The 19,502-nt window shown below is 35.3% G+C and overlaps 4 protein-coding genes across 7 annotated transcripts; all 4 read left to right on the top strand.

The window, feature by feature from the left end:
* The first annotated feature begins 973 nt into the window (after positions 1-973).
* Positions 974-7,367, top strand: LOC111492345 (afadin- and alpha-actinin-binding protein-like). 2 transcript variants are annotated; one of them, XM_023141657.1, is made up of 16 exons: positions 974-1,116; positions 1,222-1,250; positions 1,400-1,511; positions 1,642-1,739; positions 2,367-2,463; positions 2,542-2,631; positions 2,727-2,789; positions 2,887-2,961; positions 3,038-3,103; positions 3,202-3,279; positions 4,364-4,474; positions 4,554-4,631; positions 4,712-4,831; positions 5,645-5,685; positions 5,758-5,804; positions 7,120-7,367. In XM_023141657.1, the coding sequence occupies exons 1-15, from the start codon at positions 1,084-1,086 to the stop codon at positions 5,786-5,788; spliced, it is 1,122 nt and encodes a 373-aa protein (XP_022997425.1). In that variant the 5' UTR covers positions 974-1,083; the 3' UTR covers positions 5,789-5,804; positions 7,120-7,367. The 2 variants fall into 2 exon arrangements, with proteins under 2 accessions (XP_022997425.1, XP_022997426.1); XM_023141658.1 differs by lacking the exon at positions 3,202-3,279.
* A 442-nt stretch (positions 7,368-7,809) lies between these two features.
* LOC111492375 lies at positions 7,810-9,580 on the top strand. The gene is made up of 2 exons (XM_023141697.1): positions 7,810-8,112; positions 8,955-9,580. The coding sequence occupies exon 2, from the start codon at positions 8,971-8,973 to the stop codon at positions 9,526-9,528; it is 558 nt and encodes a 185-aa protein (XP_022997465.1). The 5' UTR covers positions 7,810-8,112; positions 8,955-8,970; the 3' UTR covers positions 9,529-9,580.
* A 484-nt stretch (positions 9,581-10,064) lies between these two features.
* On the top strand, positions 10,065-12,452 carry LOC111492371 (40S ribosomal protein S8-like). 2 transcript variants are annotated; one of them, XM_023141693.1, is made up of 6 exons: positions 10,065-10,187; positions 10,864-10,912; positions 11,002-11,074; positions 11,391-11,721; positions 11,900-12,069; positions 12,199-12,452. In XM_023141693.1, the coding sequence occupies exons 2-6, from the start codon at positions 10,909-10,911 to the stop codon at positions 12,278-12,280; spliced, it is 660 nt and encodes a 219-aa protein (XP_022997461.1). In that variant the 5' UTR covers positions 10,065-10,187; positions 10,864-10,908; the 3' UTR covers positions 12,281-12,452. The 2 variants fall into 2 exon arrangements, with proteins under 2 accessions (XP_022997461.1, XP_022997462.1); XM_023141694.1 differs by lacking the exon at positions 10,065-10,187 and adding an exon at positions 10,212-10,234.
* A 2,689-nt stretch (positions 12,453-15,141) lies between these two features.
* On the top strand, positions 15,142-18,751 carry LOC111492321 (VIN3-like protein 2). Of its 2 annotated transcripts, none has more exons than XM_023141620.1 (5): positions 15,142-15,313; positions 15,479-15,556; positions 16,172-16,832; positions 16,912-17,231; positions 17,306-18,751. In XM_023141620.1, the coding sequence occupies exons 2-5, from the start codon at positions 15,532-15,534 to the stop codon at positions 18,493-18,495; spliced, it is 2,196 nt and encodes a 731-aa protein (XP_022997388.1). In that variant the 5' UTR covers positions 15,142-15,313; positions 15,479-15,531; the 3' UTR covers positions 18,496-18,751. The 2 variants fall into 2 exon arrangements, with proteins under 2 accessions (XP_022997388.1, XP_022997387.1); XM_023141619.1 differs by having other exon boundaries at positions 15,142-15,326.
* Positions 18,752-19,502: the final 751 nt, after the last annotated feature.

Raw genomic sequence — 19,502 nt, 5'->3', positions numbered from 1 at the left:
CCGGAATTAAAGAGACTAAAAATATAGTTTAACATAGTTTCTTATTAAACAATATCAAATTGTTAATTAATTTGACTTTTAAGCATAAGTCTTTGGTTCAAATTTTTAGGCATAAAACGCCAAATATAAAATGATTAATCTTTTTTAGTACTATTTGTTTTTGGACTTTATTTGAAACATCGTGTTTAATGTGTATATTTAAATATGATGGTCAAATATTATTGTAAAGGCAATGATTCTAATGTGGATTCTTTTCTCACCTAACCAAAATATATTATGTCACTAAATTTTAGAAATGATTGCAATTAAAACTTTAAATTAATAACTTATCAATTTAAATCCTAAATTTGTTGTTAGCTGGGAGGAGCACCCCTAGCATCACCATTCATGAGATATGTTGGTTGTATCCACTTGGCAGAGTTACCCATCTCTTTTTTATTTTATTTATTTATTTATTTTAAATATCTTTAAACTTTTCCATGGTTTTATTTGAATTTTCAATTTAAAAATACATTTAAATTCTTGAAAGGTTTAAAAAAATAACCTTTCCAAAATTTATATTAATATTCTTAATTTTTTTTTTTACAAAAATTCAAAAATACAACATAAAAAAAAATTATTGAATTTAAAAAATAATAATAATAAATTTTTATATAATTTGTGAGGTGTCGGAAAGAATTTTTCGAATTTTTTTTAATAAAGTTTAAATGATAAAAATATTTTTGAATTTTTAAAATGTTTTAAAATATTAATGAATTTTAAAAATTTAAAATATTTTTTTTTTGAAAGATTAGAGTTTTATTGAAATTTTTTAATAAATTAAAAAAAATTCTTTTATTGATCTACTATATTTTACAAAAATTTGACCTATATAAATCCATTAATACTTGTCACTCGAACTCCAAATTTCAGTCATATAAATTTCGTACAAACGAAACGACGTCGGTAGTGGAAAATGTTACTAGTTCTCTTCCAGCTCCAAAGTTCGTTGTACTTTTCTTTTAAATTTCTTCACCGCTCCGCCATGGATGATCTATCCACCTGATCCGCCCTTCTTCCTCCTCCTCCTTCAACGTTCAAACAATGGCAGCAACCAAAACAGACTTTGATCTCAGTGTAAGATCCCTTACGAACTCTCACACTGCAATACACCGGTTCATTGCTTTTCATATTTCTCTGACACTGTTTTGGTTTCTCTGTCTTTTGTTTCTTTCTTTGCAGCCATCTCCGCAGTCTATCTACTCGGTCGGGTCAGTTTCCTCTGCAATTTAGGGCTGTCACTCCTGTTTTTGTTGTTGCCGAGCTTTGTCTGTCTACATTTGCATTTTTTGTTTGGTAGCTGGTGTGGCGAGTGTATAGGCGAAATGTGTTGATGCTTTGAGGTTTTGTGTGTTTTCAGTGATTATACATTTGCGGATGTCACTAACTTGGACCATTGCGCCAAGTATTTGAACCAGACGCTTATCACATTTGGATTTCCGGCTTCGCTCGATCTTTTCTCGAATGATCCGGTTAGTTTTTGACCTTTTAGTCAATAAGCTGGTTTCTTCCTTTCTTTTTAATATTCATATGCATCTATAATTTTATTTTGTTTGCTTATGGAAGATGTTCTAAGTTTGATATGTTTACTGAAATATGTAGGTGTCTATCGCGAGGACGTGCAATTGTATATATTTCCTGCTTCAACAGAGGCAGCGTGACATTGACTTTAGGGAATCTGCTAATGAACAGAGACAAAGGTAACGGCATTTTTTAGGATTGATTGATGATATGGCGCCTGACATCACCGAGTGCATCAATTGTGAATTAATTTATATGACTTTGCTAAGATATTCTTCTAAAGATGTTCTGTTTGGTTATGGTATCGATGTTTATTTTTTTTTTTTTTTTTTTTGTTCATAACGGGAAATGATTTCATTGATAATTGAAATTGAATCATCAGCCTTCAAATCAAAGGAGTTACAAAAGATTCCTCCAATTGTCACATTTCAGAAATTGCTCATAATTACCGAAAGGTTTAACTAGCAAAACCCTAGAAGAGAAAGTTGAAATACAATACTCTTTAACAGTCAACACGCCTCTTACTTTATCAAGTCATTTGAAGTGCTCTAGAAAACTTTCTATATGTGCAAATGTAAATCTTTTTTCCTGGATTTGAAGTGCTCAGCTCTTCATTGTTTATTTTGGAAGATATTTACACCTTTGCATCTAATCTATAGCTTGACTTTGTTCTTAAATTTTGATAATATTTCTGTTCATTTATATGATGGAATGACTTATTCTAGTTCACATCATGGCTCCTTGAAATACTATCATGTCAATTATCTTTCTATTTGTCCACATTTCCCTTTATTTTCTTGTGGTAGACTACTTTTAGACCTATCAAGATTGGAGACTAAAGTTGAGAGACTGGAGTCAGTAATACAAGCTAAAGATAGGGAGATTGCAACAATTACACGAACAGTACAATCTCAAGACTTCTCTAAATTCTATAATTTCTCTATCTTATTTGTATTGAACAAGGAAATTTTTTCCCATTAGGAAGCCAAAGCTAAGGCAGCTTTCAAAGCCCAAATTGATAAGCTGCAGCAGGAAAAGGATGAGTTTCAAAGAATGGTTATTGGCAATCAGGTTAGGGTAGTTGGATGCTGCGTGATAGATAATTGTTTCTATGTGATAATGTAAGTGTTGATGATGAAATATACTTTCTGTTTATGTGACCAAAGCAAGTAAGAACTCAACAAATGCATGAGATGAAGAAGAAAGAAAAGGAGTATATCAAATTGCAGGTGGGATATCTTTGAGTTGTTTTTCAGACCTAGAGTAGAGTTCAACTCTGTTGGAGAAGATCAATATTTACAAAGAGAAGCTGTTTTATGTCTGCAGGAAAGGCTAAACCAAGTTTTAATGGAGAAAAAGAAAGAATCTAGATCAGGAATGGAGATAATGAATTTGCTACAGGTATATTTTAATCATTTTAATGTTGTATAGAAAATGGTTCATTCAAGTCATTTAATGGCTTTTATGATATGAGCAGAAAGAAGGGCGACAGCGTGGAACTTGGAATGGCAAGAAGAATGATAATGATTTTTATAAAAAGATAGTATGTGAACAAGTTACTTACAAAAATACTTGTACGTGAGTTTAACTTTTCAGTGATTTTTAGTGGTTCAAATATTCTTGCAAATATTTTGCGGTCAGGTGGATACTTATGAAGTAAAAAATCAAGAATTGATGTCAGAGAATGCTGATTTGAAGGCATTGTTGCGGTCAATGCAGGTTTGCAACCATTTTATAACTATTTGCTCTATTAGTTTACTGAAATTGTTGTCCTATAAATTTTTGAATGGCGGGCATGCAATAAAATTAGGTCGCAGAATACGTCTATATTCTGCTATGGTGGATTCTATGATACTGAGGTTTTCTGTCATTCTTTTATTAAATTATTTTTATTAATTTTGAATTTTGAAGTTCATTATTTTATTGGTTTATTTCATTATTTCGTGGAAGTATTTCTTGCTTCTAATGTAAATATTAAAGTACTGTTGGATTTTATTTTTTCAGAGCTCAAACTTTTAAGTTAGAGTTTTGGAAGTAGTTTTCTTATTTATCAGCTTTTACAATGGTTGTGCCGATTGTCTACAAGAGTGTGTTGATTTGTTCCATATTTCATATTCTGATGGATGTTTATCAGCGATGAAGCACTATCTACTTATCGACTATCAAGCATTAATTTACTGATGAAGCACTTTCTACTTATTGACCATTGATTTACATAAATAACTCTCTAAAATCCTATTTCTCACATTCGGAAAGTAAAATTTTTTGCATTAACCTTTAACTCTGTCAACCTAAGAGCTCCAATAGTTCACCAAGTAGGGGTTTTCTCCATTGGAGGAGGGCCATGGCAGCTACAGGCCAAGAAGTTGCAATTGAAACACTAGTATAAGAGTTACTTCAAATACTAATTCCCATGGATTGTTGATACCATAAACATTATAAGACGCTTGACAGCTTTTGGAAACATTACAATCCTTCAATTTTTTATCCAAGTATGCTCGGTACTTCCGAACTTCATTAGTTTATTTGTACAATGTTTGAACCTTTTGGTTCTTTGTGATTATGATAGTTGTTTGTGTGTGTGCACCACTTATTTCAATTGATTTCCAAAATACTTCAATAAGTTGGATTTCCTTTCACCCTTCTCATTAAAAGTGGTCTGTGACTTGTTTCTTGAATCCTTGAATTGTTGATCTACATCTTTTTAGCAGCTTACAGTCGTATATAGTCTGTTTTGTTGTATGCGTTTGAGTTATGCTTTTGTGGCTCTCATCTTTACTTATGACATCTATGCGGTTTGCAGGTTGATATGAGGGATTTCCTAAATGCTCCAAATGGACTGCCTAAGCAACCCCTTGCAGTTAATGAAAGAGTTGAAAGTGAAGGTGCATGGTTTTCCTTTGGTGGGAGGACGGTATGGACCAAACTGTGCTCATGTGGTCACCTGATTGATGTATTGGCAACAACTATTATTATTATTATTATTTTTGCAGGATGTTTTTGACCTTCCGTTTCATATGGCAAGAGATAAGATTGAAGAGAGCCTTCGGAATAAGATGGCTTCTATAAAGGTGAATTATTTTTCATACTACATCACTTTCTTCTAGACAGAGATGGATACTTGTTACTAATAGTATCTTGAAATTTGAAGGAGCGGATGGGTGAGCTGCAAGATGCTCAGAAAGAATCTGAAGTTACTTCTGAAGCTTCCGAGAGGGAACTTGAGTTAGAAGCACAACTTGTAGAGGCAAGGAGCATAATCCAGGAGCAGGTACTCTACTTTTCTTGCTCAGCCAATTAAAATCTGTGTCATATCTTCAATTTCAACGAGCTTCTCTTATCTCAAGTTTCCAATTTGCTCCAGCAAGTCAAACTATAGGGTTGGGTCTAAAATGTCCCTAAACCCAATCCACTAACACCGCTAAACCTAACTACTTAAAGGTTGGCTGGGCTGCTGGGTATAAAAATAATATGGGTTGCCAGTGCTGGGTTTAAAATTATGAAATAATATGGCCACTGGGCCAGTTCAGTTCAATTCAAAATTTCAGGCCCTCGACCTAAGAACCGAGACAACCTACTCCGATTAAAAAAAAAAAAAAAAAAAAAACTCAACCTGAACCATATTATTTTTAAACCAACCCAAACCAAGTTGGTTAGGTTGAGTTGCTCAGTTTTTCGAGTCTTCGGTTTGTCTAAACACCCCTAGTGAAAGCATTCTATTTTTATTTTTTAATTTTATGAGAGCTTTCAAATTATGTAAATCAGTGCAATTTCTGAGTGGTCCTTTGGATCTATAGTTCTGACACATTGAAAGCACGTATCTCTCTGAATTTGGTGTGCTCGTGAAGTTTCTACCCGTTTGGAAATACAAGAAATTCTTTTGCATGGTATTTAGATTGGAGTTTCCTCTGATTAAATTTATGTCTTAGACACAATGTTTGGACTTTCTTCTTCTTCTGCCTAATTTGGGCTATGCCATATATTTTTCTTCTATCCATCTGATCAAACCAAAATATTTGTGATCTTTTTCGAGAAGCTTAAGTTTATATTAATTAATAACTGTACAAATTGGCTTGTATTTCAGGCATCAATTATGTCTAAACATGCCAAGTCTGAGAGGCCAAGGTATTAATGCATTTCCTTACACATCTTAATGTAGTTTGGGTTTAAATTGATATACCACCAACATTTTTTCAGGAGTCTTAAGGGCCCTTCTGATTCTGGCTGAGAATCCATCATTACAGGTATCATTCAGATTCTTGTCAACCAGACACTTTTTGTCGTTTGTTCTTCAAATTTTAATCATAACTAGCATTTGATTTTATTGTGTGTGATTATGTGTTCGTGTATATATAAAAGATTTCCTTGATCTTATGAAATGCTCATGCAAAAAGCCGAAGGGGTTTCAGTAGATGCCTTCACTTGGCGCTAATAGATGAAAGATGATAGTTATAAAAGAATATATGTAAGGAGCTCTAAGAAGTAAAGAAAACCCACCTCCCACAAAATCTTAAAACATCTATGATCCCATTAGAGTATTTTTATTATCTCTCCATAATTTTATGGTAATACTTTACTAGTTAAAAACATTAATGAGTCGTGTGATAGTATGGGCTGTAATGGTTTTGGAATTTTTCAATGCTTCTTCAATAGGTGGCTACTATATTGTATGTTATCTCTCAAGTAGTTAAGATAACCGGGACAAAGCCAAATCTCTTTGGATAACTTCTCTCTTTGTTTGTGCCTTTTGGCAGTCCTTTTTAGAACTTACTCTCTTGTGGTGGGTTTTTTCCCCCGAGCGGTCTTATGGTTTTTGTTACTGTGGTTAGTTTCATGTCTACGCATATATTGTAAAAGTGCTTTGAGAATGCAATGAACTTCTTTTTATCATCTTTTGTGTTTTAGCTCTTCCAAGACGTGGGGACGTTTTTCCCTGACGTAATTCACGTTTTCCAAATATGGTTAATGCCGTTAATACCATCATTTAATCGTATTAATGGCTTACTTGTATATCTTAGGCTAAATTATACAAATTACCATTGGATTTTGAAAAGTTCTATTTTTACCCTCGGACTTTGAATATGCTCCCAAAAAATACCATTGTAGAGTTTTTTATTTTTATTTTTTTATAATGAGAATGAAATTCATGTAATGATGACATGCATTCATAACATTATTGAGATAACTGTTGATGTGTAAAAATTGATTATGCAAATAATATTAACGATATCTTTTCATCTTTTGGGGTGAAATGAATGGTAAACATGTTTTTATTCTTCTATATAGTTGTAAATAATGTTACGTATATCTTCTAATTTCTACACATACTTGTCACATCTATTTCTGTCCTTTATTTTATCAGAAAATGTAAAGTCTAAGGGCATAATTGAATTATACTCCTTAGATGGGTAGAGGGATATTTTGTTTAATTTAACCAATTATATAGATGTCTTATCTGCTTTCATTTGTAATTCTTTTGCCTACCTTAGACCTGTCACAGTGTTCAATTTTCATTTTTGCTAGCACAACTGGTCTCGTTTTTTCTGGGCACATGTGCAGGCAATAGAAGACAAACAAGCTCAGTGGCTGTAGAGTATTATAGAGTTGAGTGGCCGCATGGACAAGAAAACGAGAAAAACCCGTCCTTTTGTACAGCAATTCTTAACCAGGTGATTCAGTAGACCTGTTCTACTTGTTTGAATACACACACTAAAGGCATGTATAACTCTAACCTTCATTACTAATATAATTAGTTTATAACCTTCTCCCTCTAAATTATTGATGCCATTGCTTGCTGCTTCCATTTATATTAATTTTTGCATTGATTTCTTAAATTTTATAGGACACAAACCATAAAACTTTTAGATAGGATGCTTAGAAATGGGATGAAGAACTAAGGGTATGTTTGGAAAGTGTGATTTTGAAAGGGTTAAATTATTTTTGTCACGTTGAAGTTGTGAAATTACTCTCAAATGAGAACTAAGGGTATCTCATTTTTTTCTTAACACGATTTTCATACAAACGTAATTGATTTTGATTTATTGAAGATATGTTTGGGATTGATTTTGCATATTCCTAAAGTGATATTAACCATTCCAAAATTACCCCTAGTCATATACTCGAGTGCATTAGATTTTCATATACCCGAGTGCATAGAAGTTGAATAGAAGTTGAATGAAGATATATTCTTCCGAACCAATTAAGATTGCTGCTAATATAATACTTGGCGTTTGAGTCCCTAATGGATGGCTCAATTTCTTCTTGGGACTTTGGGTGTGGAAGTATGGCCCTATCTTTGAGTTCAAATGTAATTTTTTCTCTTGGCCTATATATTTTCAACCTTTTGTTTGAATGTTTGAACTTTAGATTTGAATTCTCTTGTCTTTAACTATTTATATAAAAATAATGCTCAAGTTTCCACAAGTCATTGCAAATCTTTCTCGCAAAACTTTGATGTTGATATCTTGGCGTATTTCCTGGAGAAACACATTCTAGGGAAACTCAAACTTAGATTGAGTTTCTAAGCTTCTTTGAAGGGGGCCGTGCAAGAAGGTTGATAGTCTAAACTTTATGTTTTAATTTGAAGGGTTCCCAATATAATACCAAAAAGAATGGGGTTGCTTTGCTTTGCTTTTTACGTCATTTTCTTCCCTTCCCCTTGCCCTTTCAAATTATTGATTCTTACATCTCTTTGTAAATTAATCATGTTCAAACTCTTCAAAAGTCAACTCAAGAAGGTCAAATCATTAAAACGTGCCCATTTTGGTGGCCGACCTGACATTATTTCAAGCCTTTAGGGTATGGGGAGAAGGCCAGTATATAGAGTGTTTGGTTTATAAGTTATGGTTATGTAACTTGAAAGCAAGAATTTAAGCAAAGCTTCGATTTGGTCTACTAGGCTCGCTGATATGAACCTTTACTTTTGAAATTTTGATTTTTGTATTGCACAGTAAGTTCAGGTTTTTTAAGTAAGATACATGCAATTGCAAAGTATATAACGTAAGGTCAGTTCCTTTTGTCTTGACAAAGGACAAAGTGCCTATTACTTATGTTCAATAATCCCATTTTGTTATGGTGAATTTTTTTAATTTCAATAGCGGTTAATTTTTACAGGAGAGAAAGAAATGGAAATAATATACTCAAAAATGAAGAAGACAAACCAAAGAAGGAAAATAGAAACTTTACAGATGTTATAACTTGCAAATTAATCCTCACAAGAACAGGATCATGCGCCACAAAACTCCATCAAAATCCTGAAAAATAGGCTTACCAGTGCACATTTCTCTATATATACAACCTCAACAAAGTCCCTTTTATCTCATACAAATTTTCAGAAACAAAATAAAACAACACTCAAAGTCCTATAAAACCAATCAAATTCTGTCACTCTCTAGGGAAAAAGAAGAGAATATGGATGGAAACTTTCATTGGGATATGAAGAGCAAAGTGATAGCAAGAACATCTTCAATAGGTTGTTCTTCTCGCAGCACTTATTACTGTGGAGCAGCTGAAGGAGTCCCTTTCAAATGGGAAACACAGCCAGGAACCCCCAAAGATCCACCCCCTCAAGACTTGCTTCCACCCCTCAGCCCTCCACCAGCAGTTCTCAGCCTCGGGTTACCGCTACCGTGCATTGAGAAACCAAAAACCCGACCCCGACCCACGATGAAGCTTAGGTTCTGGAGGAGGGTCAAGAAGAGTAGGGATGATGGGAGAGCTGCTCAAGCAACAACTATAGACTATAGCAATGGTAAGTTGGAAACATTTTCATTTCTCAGCTCTGACTGTGAGTTCATGGCTTCTCCTCGAGATTCAATGTCGTCGTCGTCGTCGTCGTCTTCTTCTTCATCTCCGTCGTCTCTCATCGAGTCGTTAACTGTACGACATATGGGGAGGGTGTCACTTGGAAGACCTTCTAGTTGCGGTACTGCTGGAAAAATTCATAGAATTCTGGCTTGTTACCATTGATAGGGGATTCTTCTTTTCTATTTCTTTTTAATGATTTTCTAATTTGTTCGAAGTATTAATAATTGTTGATTTCCTTCAAATTTCAATATTAAAGTATTAAATATATGGCATAAGGACATTATACGAACTAATCCAATTAATATTTCATTAAAAAGAAAAAACATTATCGAAAGAAAATTTCTTAAATATCTTTAGACTAACATCAAGGCCTAATAAAATGGCTCAAAACGAAGATAAAACTAGATAAACAGCCCACCCATTAAAAATACTTACATCAAGGCCCAGTAGACAGCCCAGCCCATGAAAACACTTAAAAGCCCAATACTAGATAGACAGCCCAGCCCATTATAAAATACTTACATCAAGGCCCAATAGACCGCCCATCCCAGAAAAGTATTTAAAATGGCCCAAAACGTAGATAAAATTAGATAGACAGTCCAGCCCATTTTAAAAACATACATCTATGCCCAATAGACAGCCCATCCCATTAAAATACCTAAAATGGCCCAAAACGTAGATAAAACGAGATAGACAGCCCAGCCCATTAAAAACACAGTGGAACAAACAAATTAAACCTAACCCTCGCCGCATCAAAACCCCTCTCTCAGTCCCCTACAATCTCTTCCCTTCTATCTCCCGAGTTCTCTCGTTCGCTAAAGGTTCGTTGTTCATTGGATGTGTTTTGTTCTTTTCAAGATTTTCTTAGGTTCCTAAAATTGTTGTAATCTTGATTGAATGCTTTTTTTTTTTTTTTTTTTAATTTGCTCAGTCGTCCTTCTCACAGTTCCAGAATGTTGTTTGAATGTAAAATATTGGAGAGTATGAGTAATCGGTGTCCTCTTTTTGCTCATGCTGATTTGATGGTTATTGTCGCATTTTAGTTTATTAACGATGTACATTGCGATAACTTGGTGGTTCTGGCTAATGGCTCTTTGATGTAGTTATTGATTATGAGCTTTAGGTGGTCGTTTTAGCGCTATCAATTTGCCGATTAACTTTTCGTAGGTTTTTGTTCATGTAATATACTTTGTGATATTCGTGATATTTTAATTTTAGTAAACTTAATTAATTCATTAACATTTTAATTTTCAACAAACAGTTGGGTTGGGTTGGGTTAGGTCGTTGGTTTGTTATATAAATGTTGATCATGGTCCATACACCCAAACGAAATTAACCCTCGAACAGCCTTAATTACCTCTTATGCTGTTGAATTGAACACCGGGAAATATTTGGCCAAGCTCAGATAACTTATTATAAAAACTATAAAAAAATTAATGGGCTTTGTTGGGAATTTACTCTTGTTCTCAAAAGGGTTGTTTAATATTTCTTTTTCAGGAACTCTAAACTTGGCTTCACGCCAAGAGCTCTCATCTCAGCAACATGGGTATGTCAAATACAAATTCCTAGATTGTTTACATATCTCGATGTTTTACGTTTTTTGTTTTTGTTAATCTGAGAAGACTTCATTTATAGGAATTTCTCGTGATTCTATGCACAAGAGGCGTGCAACTGGAGGCAAGAAGAAGGCTTGGAGGAAGAAGAGAAAGTAACTCTCTTCTTATATTTTGCTGCGTGCATATTGATCAATCAGTTTTATTTCCATTTCTTCTCATTAATTGCTAATAGTTCTATGGTAAAGTGTGTAATTATCTTTCTTTGCCTGGTTTTCAGTACTAATCTGTAATTTTGTAGCTGAAATTTTTTATCTTTTGTTTTTAAGTGTTGTAGTTGGTGGCAAGGTGTAAACTTTCATCTTTTGTAACTATCACAGAAGAAATTTTGTCAATCCAATTTACAACTTTCATCTGCTAATGTGTTTTGAAGCCCTCTTGCTATTGTTTCTTACCTCATTGTTTGTGAAGGTATGAGCTCGGTAGGCAACCTGCCAACACCAAGATATCCAGTGACAAGTCAATCAGGAGGATTAGAGTTCGTGGGGGTAATGTGAAGTGGCGTGCTTTTAGGCTTGATACTGGAAACTACTCTTGGGGTAGTGAGGCCGTGACTAGGAAGTCACGTATTCTTGATGTGGTCTACAATGCATCTAACAATGAGCTTGTTCGTACTCAAACCTTGGTGAAGAGTGCCATAGTTCAAGTTGATGCAGCACCATTTAAGCAGTGGTACCTTCAGCATTATGGAGTGGATATTGGACGGAAGAAGAAGACCGTAGCATCTGCTAAGAAGGAAGAGGTATAGGAAGATTTATAGATCTAATGATTGATTCGGTTTATGCAATTTTCAAGTAAAAGTTTTTTTAATGTTTAATCAAGTTTCTTATCTAATGTTATGGCATTCATAACAGAAATCATTTACTTTAATGTGATACGACACTCCATCCATAACACAACTTGATTTGTATGGTTGATAGGAAGGTGATGCTCCAACTGAAGAGGTAAAGAAGAGTAACCATGTCCAGCGCAAAATAGAGAAACGTCAGCAGGACCGTAAGCTCGATCCGCATATCGAAGAACAATTCAGCAGCGGTCGTTTGATGGCTTGTATCTCATCAAGACCAGGTCAATGTGGCCGAGCAGACGGGTAAGCATTATGACACTCTTAATGATTATAGATTCTATCGATGTTCTTTCCAACTTGGTTTCACACAATCATTGAAGGTGAGGAAGGATTTTTGGGTAATGTTACTGAGGTATTGCTAACTTTTGACAGATATATCTTGGAGGGCAAAGAGCTTGAATTCTATATGAAGAAGCTCCAAAGAAAGAAGGGAAAGGGAGCTGGTGCTGCATAAATTATTTTGTAATCGAGTTTTTCTTCAGCCCATGGTTCCTGTTCTTTTTTTCTTTTCAAGCTATTTTGGAACTTCGATTTTGTTGGTAACAGTTGCTACTTTTTGACCTTTTCATGATCACAACAGTTTGTTTATTAGCATGAGTTTTTAAGTTTCAAAACCTTTTGTCCTACTCTTTTTATGTAAGCGAGTTGGTTTGGTGTTTGATCACTATGTTTACAGAAAAGTTCTAATGGATCAGGGCGAATGGCAAACAACTGTGTTTTTAGAAAAATAAAAAATGAGGTAATTAGTGTTTGGTAAATTCCAAACTTTGAAAAATTAGGCTCAATGCTTGTTAGATAACTGCTTAATTGTTGTAATTAATAATAATAGCTGAAATAAATATTTTAAATTTTTTGTGGGTACATAATAATAAATTTTTAGGAAATAAATGTTGATACCTAATTTAGTTAGTTTGGCACGCTAATAAGATCACGAGTTTAATGATATATTAAACCTAAATTTAAAATAGTCATACTAAATTAGACATTTTTTAAAAAACACAGTGGACTTGTGATTGTGCGGCATTCACTTCCTTAAGCTTAGTCGTTCTTGCATCTACGCCCAAGCGACGTAGGCTCAAGCCTTCGGTTCCGTTCAAGAATAAAGTTTTATATTTCGAAAGAGAGTTTTGAAAGCAAGATTCGATAAATTGAAATTAGTGTTATATAAAAATATAAGTAAAATGCAACAACGGTTTACTGCATATAACTATCGGGTAGGGAGAAGTTGACAACTAGTCATATCCCCATAAAGTACATTTTGAGGCATTTTTGCCTAGGAGGGTGTAGACGCGATTTTGGTGAACGGGTCATACACCCCCATATTAACATGATATGAAATGGTAAAGGCTTATCAAAGATATAAGTATGAAAAAAGGGTTTGGAATAGGCACGCAACCATAGGCAACACGCCTTGGACAAGCATGACTGTGACATCCTCCCCTACTCAATTGGTTGACAAGGACTCAAACAAGCAAGACTAAGACATCTGTCATGCGGTCACAAGCAACATGCTTTGGACAAGCATGACCGTGACATCTTCCCAATCAACCGATTAAGACAAGCAAAACTGGAACATCTGTCATGCAGCCATAAGCAACCAAATAGTCTAACAAGTTTAGATATCATTTGGGTCTTCAACTATCAAAATGTTAGTTATGGTCGGTTCAACCTTTCAATTTATTTCTCATAGAACAACGAACTTTTAGAACGAACAAAAGCATACAATTCAATAGAGGATTGACACTTTTAAGACCATCGCCAAAACTAGAAGAACTAGATCAAAACTTTCAAAATTATTGAAAGAATTAAACTCAAATCACAAGGACAAATAGGTAATTGTACTAGTGGGTAATGATTCTATGTGGCACAACCCTTAAAGTCAACCATTGAGAGGGTACTCAATAGGGAATGTAGTCCAAGATAATTTAAATATATATATATATAGATAGATAGTTTTAGAAGCAATTATGACTCACTTTTTGTCTTATAATATTATCCCTCTTTATTTGTTAGGTAGCCATCAATCATATTTGCAAAAATATTATTAAAAAAAAAATTCAAAATTTATTTTTTAAAAACAAATAGTTATAAATATAGCATTTTGTTAAACCTCATTAAATTAAATAAATGAATTATTTTTTATTGACCATAAAAAACACTTTTTTTTTTTTAATATAGAAAATAAAAATTAAAAAAAATGGAGGCATGTGCATTTAAAATGAAGAAAATGATATATGCCTAACCTAACACATATTGACATAAAAGATAAGGTAATGAATGCCAATAGAACTGCCGACAAATTATTTCCAATTTGCATTCCACACCTCAAACCTGTTTTGGTGCAAAAATCTTGATCCGAAATACCTTAAATATCGTATTACAATCGATAGTTTCACGAGAAAATAGTTTTTAAATTACCATGGAGCATAACTAAAGAAAAGTTGGAGAACAGTTTATAAATAATTACTTAGGGTTTGACTTTCATGAATGGAGTGTTGATTTGATTCCTTTAGAGTTGGTTGTTACCAGAAATTATGTTGCCATGTGCTGATATTTTCTTGCACCATATAACGCTTTTGAAAGTAAAGACTATCCCTACATTACGAACCCACGTTCTTTAAATCCAATATAAGATTGTTTCAAGCAAAATCTCCTTAGTTGGAGTTTCTATGATTGAGCCACTGAAAAGAAATGTGCAACTTGTTGATATAGTCATCATATTCTCAAGACCACTCTCGTTGGAATGTGGTCTTGGTTCATTCATGTACCCCTCTTTTACTCGGGTAGAACAAATAAATTCTTGAACTTTTTATTTTGTGTCAAATATGTCACTTAACGCAAGGAAGTCTAAAATTTTAGTTTGAAATTAGGAAGTTCAAGAATGAATAAAGGTTCATCTTTTTCTTCATAATTTTTGAGAATTTTTGAAAAAGCATTCAAACTTAGAATTCTTGAAAAATAGATTCATACAAATTTCAATCAAATTTTTTGTTTTAGATGATTTTTCTCACCTTATTTGAGATGGAGACAGAAAACGAAGCAAGAATGAAAATTAAAAATTCTCATAAAGTAAAAAACTAGAGCGGTATCTAGATTTCGCCTTACATTGAGTATAAATGCAAAATCAGTCCAAGTGAAGAAATTTAGGAAAATGTTTGGAAAATAGGTTTACTAGAAGGCAGGCCAATGGGTTCTTGGATTTTTGCATTACAAATTTCCCAAACTCCTCAATTTTGCAACTTTTTAAACAAATACACAAAAAAAATTGCATTTTTAATAACAAATTGGTCCCTTTTTTTGTTGGGTGTTCTCTTTTTGCTCTCTTTTCCCTTTGCTCACTGTAGGTCTCTCTCTCTTCCTTCTGGGTTTTGGTTTCTGAAAAAGATTATAAGAAAAAAAAAAACCCATAAAAGAGTTAGAGAGAGAGAGAGAGGTCTGTGAGCCCTCCGCCGTCATGATGGGATCTTTAGTGGTGGCGGAATACAAGGTGTCCTTTCTTGGTACTTGTGATTCCGCTCTTTCTTTCCATCTGAATATACCTAATTTTTTCTTCTTCTCCTCTTAATTTTACGCTTTTCTTTTCCTCTTTGCTCCTCTGTGTTCACGAATTCTATATATGTTCTTCTTTTCTTTTCCTTTTCCTTTTTGGCAGGTTTAAAGATGTTCGTCTTTCGGTGGTAATGTGGAGGCTTCAACACCTTCGCCATGGCTACTGATTCTTCCTTTGATGGTACCCTTTTCATCCTTTTTCCTCCAGATTTTGTTTTCTCTTCCATATTCTTTCATTTCAGTTCTTCTGGCTTCTGGGTTTTCGTTTTGGAGGTACCGATGGCCTTCTTTTTTAGGCTTTCTAAGGGTCTGAGGGTTGTCTTTTGCATTAGAGTTATACCACAAGGACAATTTTCTGTGTCTGTGAGGCTAGATTTGACCCATGTTTTGGTTTTAGTGGCTTTTTAGTTCATTGTTCTTACTTTTTATACCCAGAACTTCCTTGTTATCTATCTTTAAAGTTCATCGAATTAGAGAAAGTGTATGCTATTTCATATAAGAAAACCATCAATATCTGATAATAGCATAGGCGTTTTGGGAGATCTAATTGAGTCAAATTAAAATCATACAGAAACTGTAGTGACTTAGAATGGTTAAGCAACAAAAGATTTGAAGTTCTTTACATTTTTTTGATCCTGTGCATAAAATTTTGTGTTCATTTTGCCTTTAAATCTGGCTGTTCTTTGTTTCTTGCCTGTTTTCTTTGGAGTAAATAAGTGTCTGTCAATTTGTTTTCGTATGATGCTCGTTTCATTTGCTGGATAGTGATATGTATATCGGTTGTACAACGTTCTAGGTGCTATTTTCGACTCGCTGAAATGTAGTAAGTTGACTATTCAAGAGAAGAGAGAACTTGTTTATGAAATTTCGAGGTCACACGGAGCGTGTGAGAAACTGCAGTCATGGAGTCGTCAAGACATTCTACAAGTCCTGTGTGCAGAGATGGGGAAAGAAAGGAAATATACAGGCTTGACGAAGCAGAAAATAATAGAGCATCTTTTGAGACTCGTATCCGAAAACAAGTCATCGGTGCTTGAGGTTTCGAAAAACGTTGAGCCACAGTCTCCTGCAAGTGGTCATAAAACTACCAAAAGGCAGAGGAAATCCGATCATCTAGTTCCTACAAGTGACTTTCCGAGCACTAGTTCTCATAATGATTCGGGTCGTACAGTGAGCTGCAAGAACTTGGCTTGTCGAGCGACTCTAAATCCAGAAGATACGTTTTGTAGAAGGTGTTCGTGCTGCATCTGTCGTCAGTATGACGATAACAAGGATCCTAGCTTGTGGATAAGTTGCAGTGCGGAGCCTCCGTTTCAAGGTGACTCGTGCAACATGTCGTGTCATCTCGAATGTGCTTTAAAAGATGAAAGATCGGGCATTTTGAAAGCCGGACAAAGCAGGGGAGTTGATGGGAGCTTCTACTGTGTGTCTTGTGGGAAACTAAACGATTTGCTTGGGTAATAATCTTTTTTGGTTCCAAAGATCCTTCAATTGTGAGACCTTACATATAACTTTCCTGTTATGTTCATTCTTCAGGTGCTGCAGAAAGCAACTAGTTCATGCGAAAGAAACACGAAGGGTCGACATACTGTGTTATCGTGTCTCTTTGAGCCAAAAGCTTCTCCATGGAACTGAAAAGTATAAAGTGCTTTATCAGATTGTTGATGACTCAGTGAAGAAGCTTGAAGCTGAAGTGGGACCAATAGCTGGTGCACCGGTAAAGATGGGTCGAGGTATCGTAAACAGGCTTTTATCCGGACCCAACGTTCAAAAACTCTGTGCTTCTGCTATTGAGTTACTCGATTCGATGCTCTCCAGCAAATCCTTACATATTGTGCCTAATCCTGACATTCAAGGTAAGATTATATTAAGCAGATCCTTTAATAGCTTGTCTAGGAACCCTGTGATTTATAGTTAGCTAGCTTTGCAGATGCAAGTTTTGTTCCGACAAACATGGTTCGATTCGAAGATGTTCGGTCGACATCCCTCACTCTTGTTTTGAGTTGTGAATATGGATCATCCTCTGAGAATCGGGTCGGCTTCACGTTATGGCATCGTAAGGCGGATGATGCAGATTATCCAACAGAACCAACATATATTCTACAACAACCGAAGGCGAGGTGTGTCGTGATGGGACTATCACCTGCTACTGAATATCATTTCAAAATTGTTTTGTTTGAAGGGACAAGGGAGTTGAGGGATTTTGAAGTTCAATTCTCAACAGTTAGGGAGGTAGAAGAGAACCCAGGTTGTTTAGAAATTGAGAGAAGCCAAAGCCATGCTACCAACTGTAGCGACCTTTCGAATCCTTCTTCGGTTGAAGACGAAACTACCGACATTCTTCCCTATAGTGATCGAACCGATAACGTAGGAAAGAACTCGACCGCCCATTCAAAGGGCACAGAAATGCATTCCTCTGCTATTTTATCCACCGATGCTTTTAACCTCAGTGACGATGGTGAAGAAGGAACAGCAGCAGGAACAGTACCTGTGCTGGATGAGGCAAATGCTGCTGGAATTGTATGTTTGATTCCCAACTCTGTCGGATCAAAGCTCGAGAACAGGCATGGACCATCTGCGCCGAAACTCAACACCAATAATCAATTAGGCACTCTGGTTCGGTCTGGAATGGAGCGCCAGCCGTTCGTTGGCTGTTCTGAAGATGGCTTGCCTATTACACCCTGCAAGCTTGAAGTGCTAAAGGATAGTCTTGGTAGGGGTGAGAGACTGGAATCCAACTGCAAGGACGTTGACAACAGGACTCGAAAAGGTGGGGAACCTCAAGACGGTGGCACGTCGAAGATGCGAACGGGGGAAAGACAGGACGATAAATGTACTGAAAATGGCATTTCGGATCGGGATTTTGAACACTATGTGAAGGTTATTCGATGGTTAGAGTGCGAAGGACATATCGAAAAAAATTTCAGACAGAAGTTTCTTACTTGGTACAGCTTGAGAGCATCCCAACAAGAAGTGAAGATTGTGAAAGTGTTTGTGGATACCTTCATTGAAGATCCAGCATCTCTTGCAGAACAACTTGTAGATACTTTTTCGGAATGCATATCGAGCAAAAAACCAACGACAACACCGCCCGGGTTCTGCATGAAGCTGTGGCACTGATTTCTAGTATGAAGTTCAATCTGAAACTGTTGAGAAGTATGATGGTAGCAATTCTTTGGACATGAAGAAGGTATTAGCTATGACCATGTAAATATTGGTATTTTTCATTTTACAATATAGTCTGTTGGATTTGGTTAATAATGTGAGAGGATCAGCCTTGTTTGATTTCAAAGTCTGGCATTTCTTTATTTGTTCATCATGGGTTGGGTTGCCGAATCATTAGTGGCCATTTACATAGAAATCATGGATTTATGTATGATTCTTTTTTTTAAAATCATGGGTCATATTTTATCAAACAAAATGAATAGAGCAACCAAATTATCAATAGGTTCTCCAAGTACGGTTTGGTGATTGGAACACTTAGAGGAGCTCTCGTATTAACCGCTTCCATTCCTCTCATTAGACCATTTGTAACACTCATAGTAAGACCATGTATGGGGGCTAACGCCTGTCCAATACTGAAAGGTAAGGAAGTTGGTGACCCAATGACAGAGCAACCAACAATCGAAGCCCTGGTGAATGGTGGTGTTACTATAATGATCCTAAGGTAACAAAATTCATTGTCGGGTAAGTTCTAACCCACATGAAAGACATAACAATTTGGTAGAGATTTAGTGAAATAGACATGTCTATGAAGATGCTGACTACCTGCACCTGGACAGAAAGATCCTATGAAGCTTCACTGTTCCCTATGAGCCCTTTCTATGCAGCTTAGGTAGAGAGCAAAGAAGACCTCCTTTCAAGGTACCTGAGCCATAAGTGAGATATCACTCTAGAAGAGATAGAATTCTAAAATGAATAAAATTAAGTGGAACAATAGAGACTAATTTGAAGTTATAGGGAAGCTTACCTGGTTCAAAATAAAAGGGTAAAGAATGGAAGCAGAGAAAGAGGGAAAATGAAGGGTGTAACACAGGCAACCAAAGACAGCAAAATATATATAATAAATAAGATAAGCAGCAGAGTGTTACTTGTACAGAAAAGGGGGGGGGGGGGGGGGGGGGGGG

This window comes from Cucurbita maxima, unplaced genomic scaffold (genome assembly GCF_002738345.1).
Source record: "Cucurbita maxima cultivar Rimu unplaced genomic scaffold, Cmax_1.0 Cma_Scf00017, whole genome shotgun sequence".
Taxonomy (NCBI): domain Eukaryota; kingdom Viridiplantae; phylum Streptophyta; class Magnoliopsida; order Cucurbitales; family Cucurbitaceae; genus Cucurbita; species Cucurbita maxima.
The sequence above is the reverse complement of the archived record's forward strand: the minus strand, read 5'-3'. Positions and strand labels throughout refer to the sequence as shown.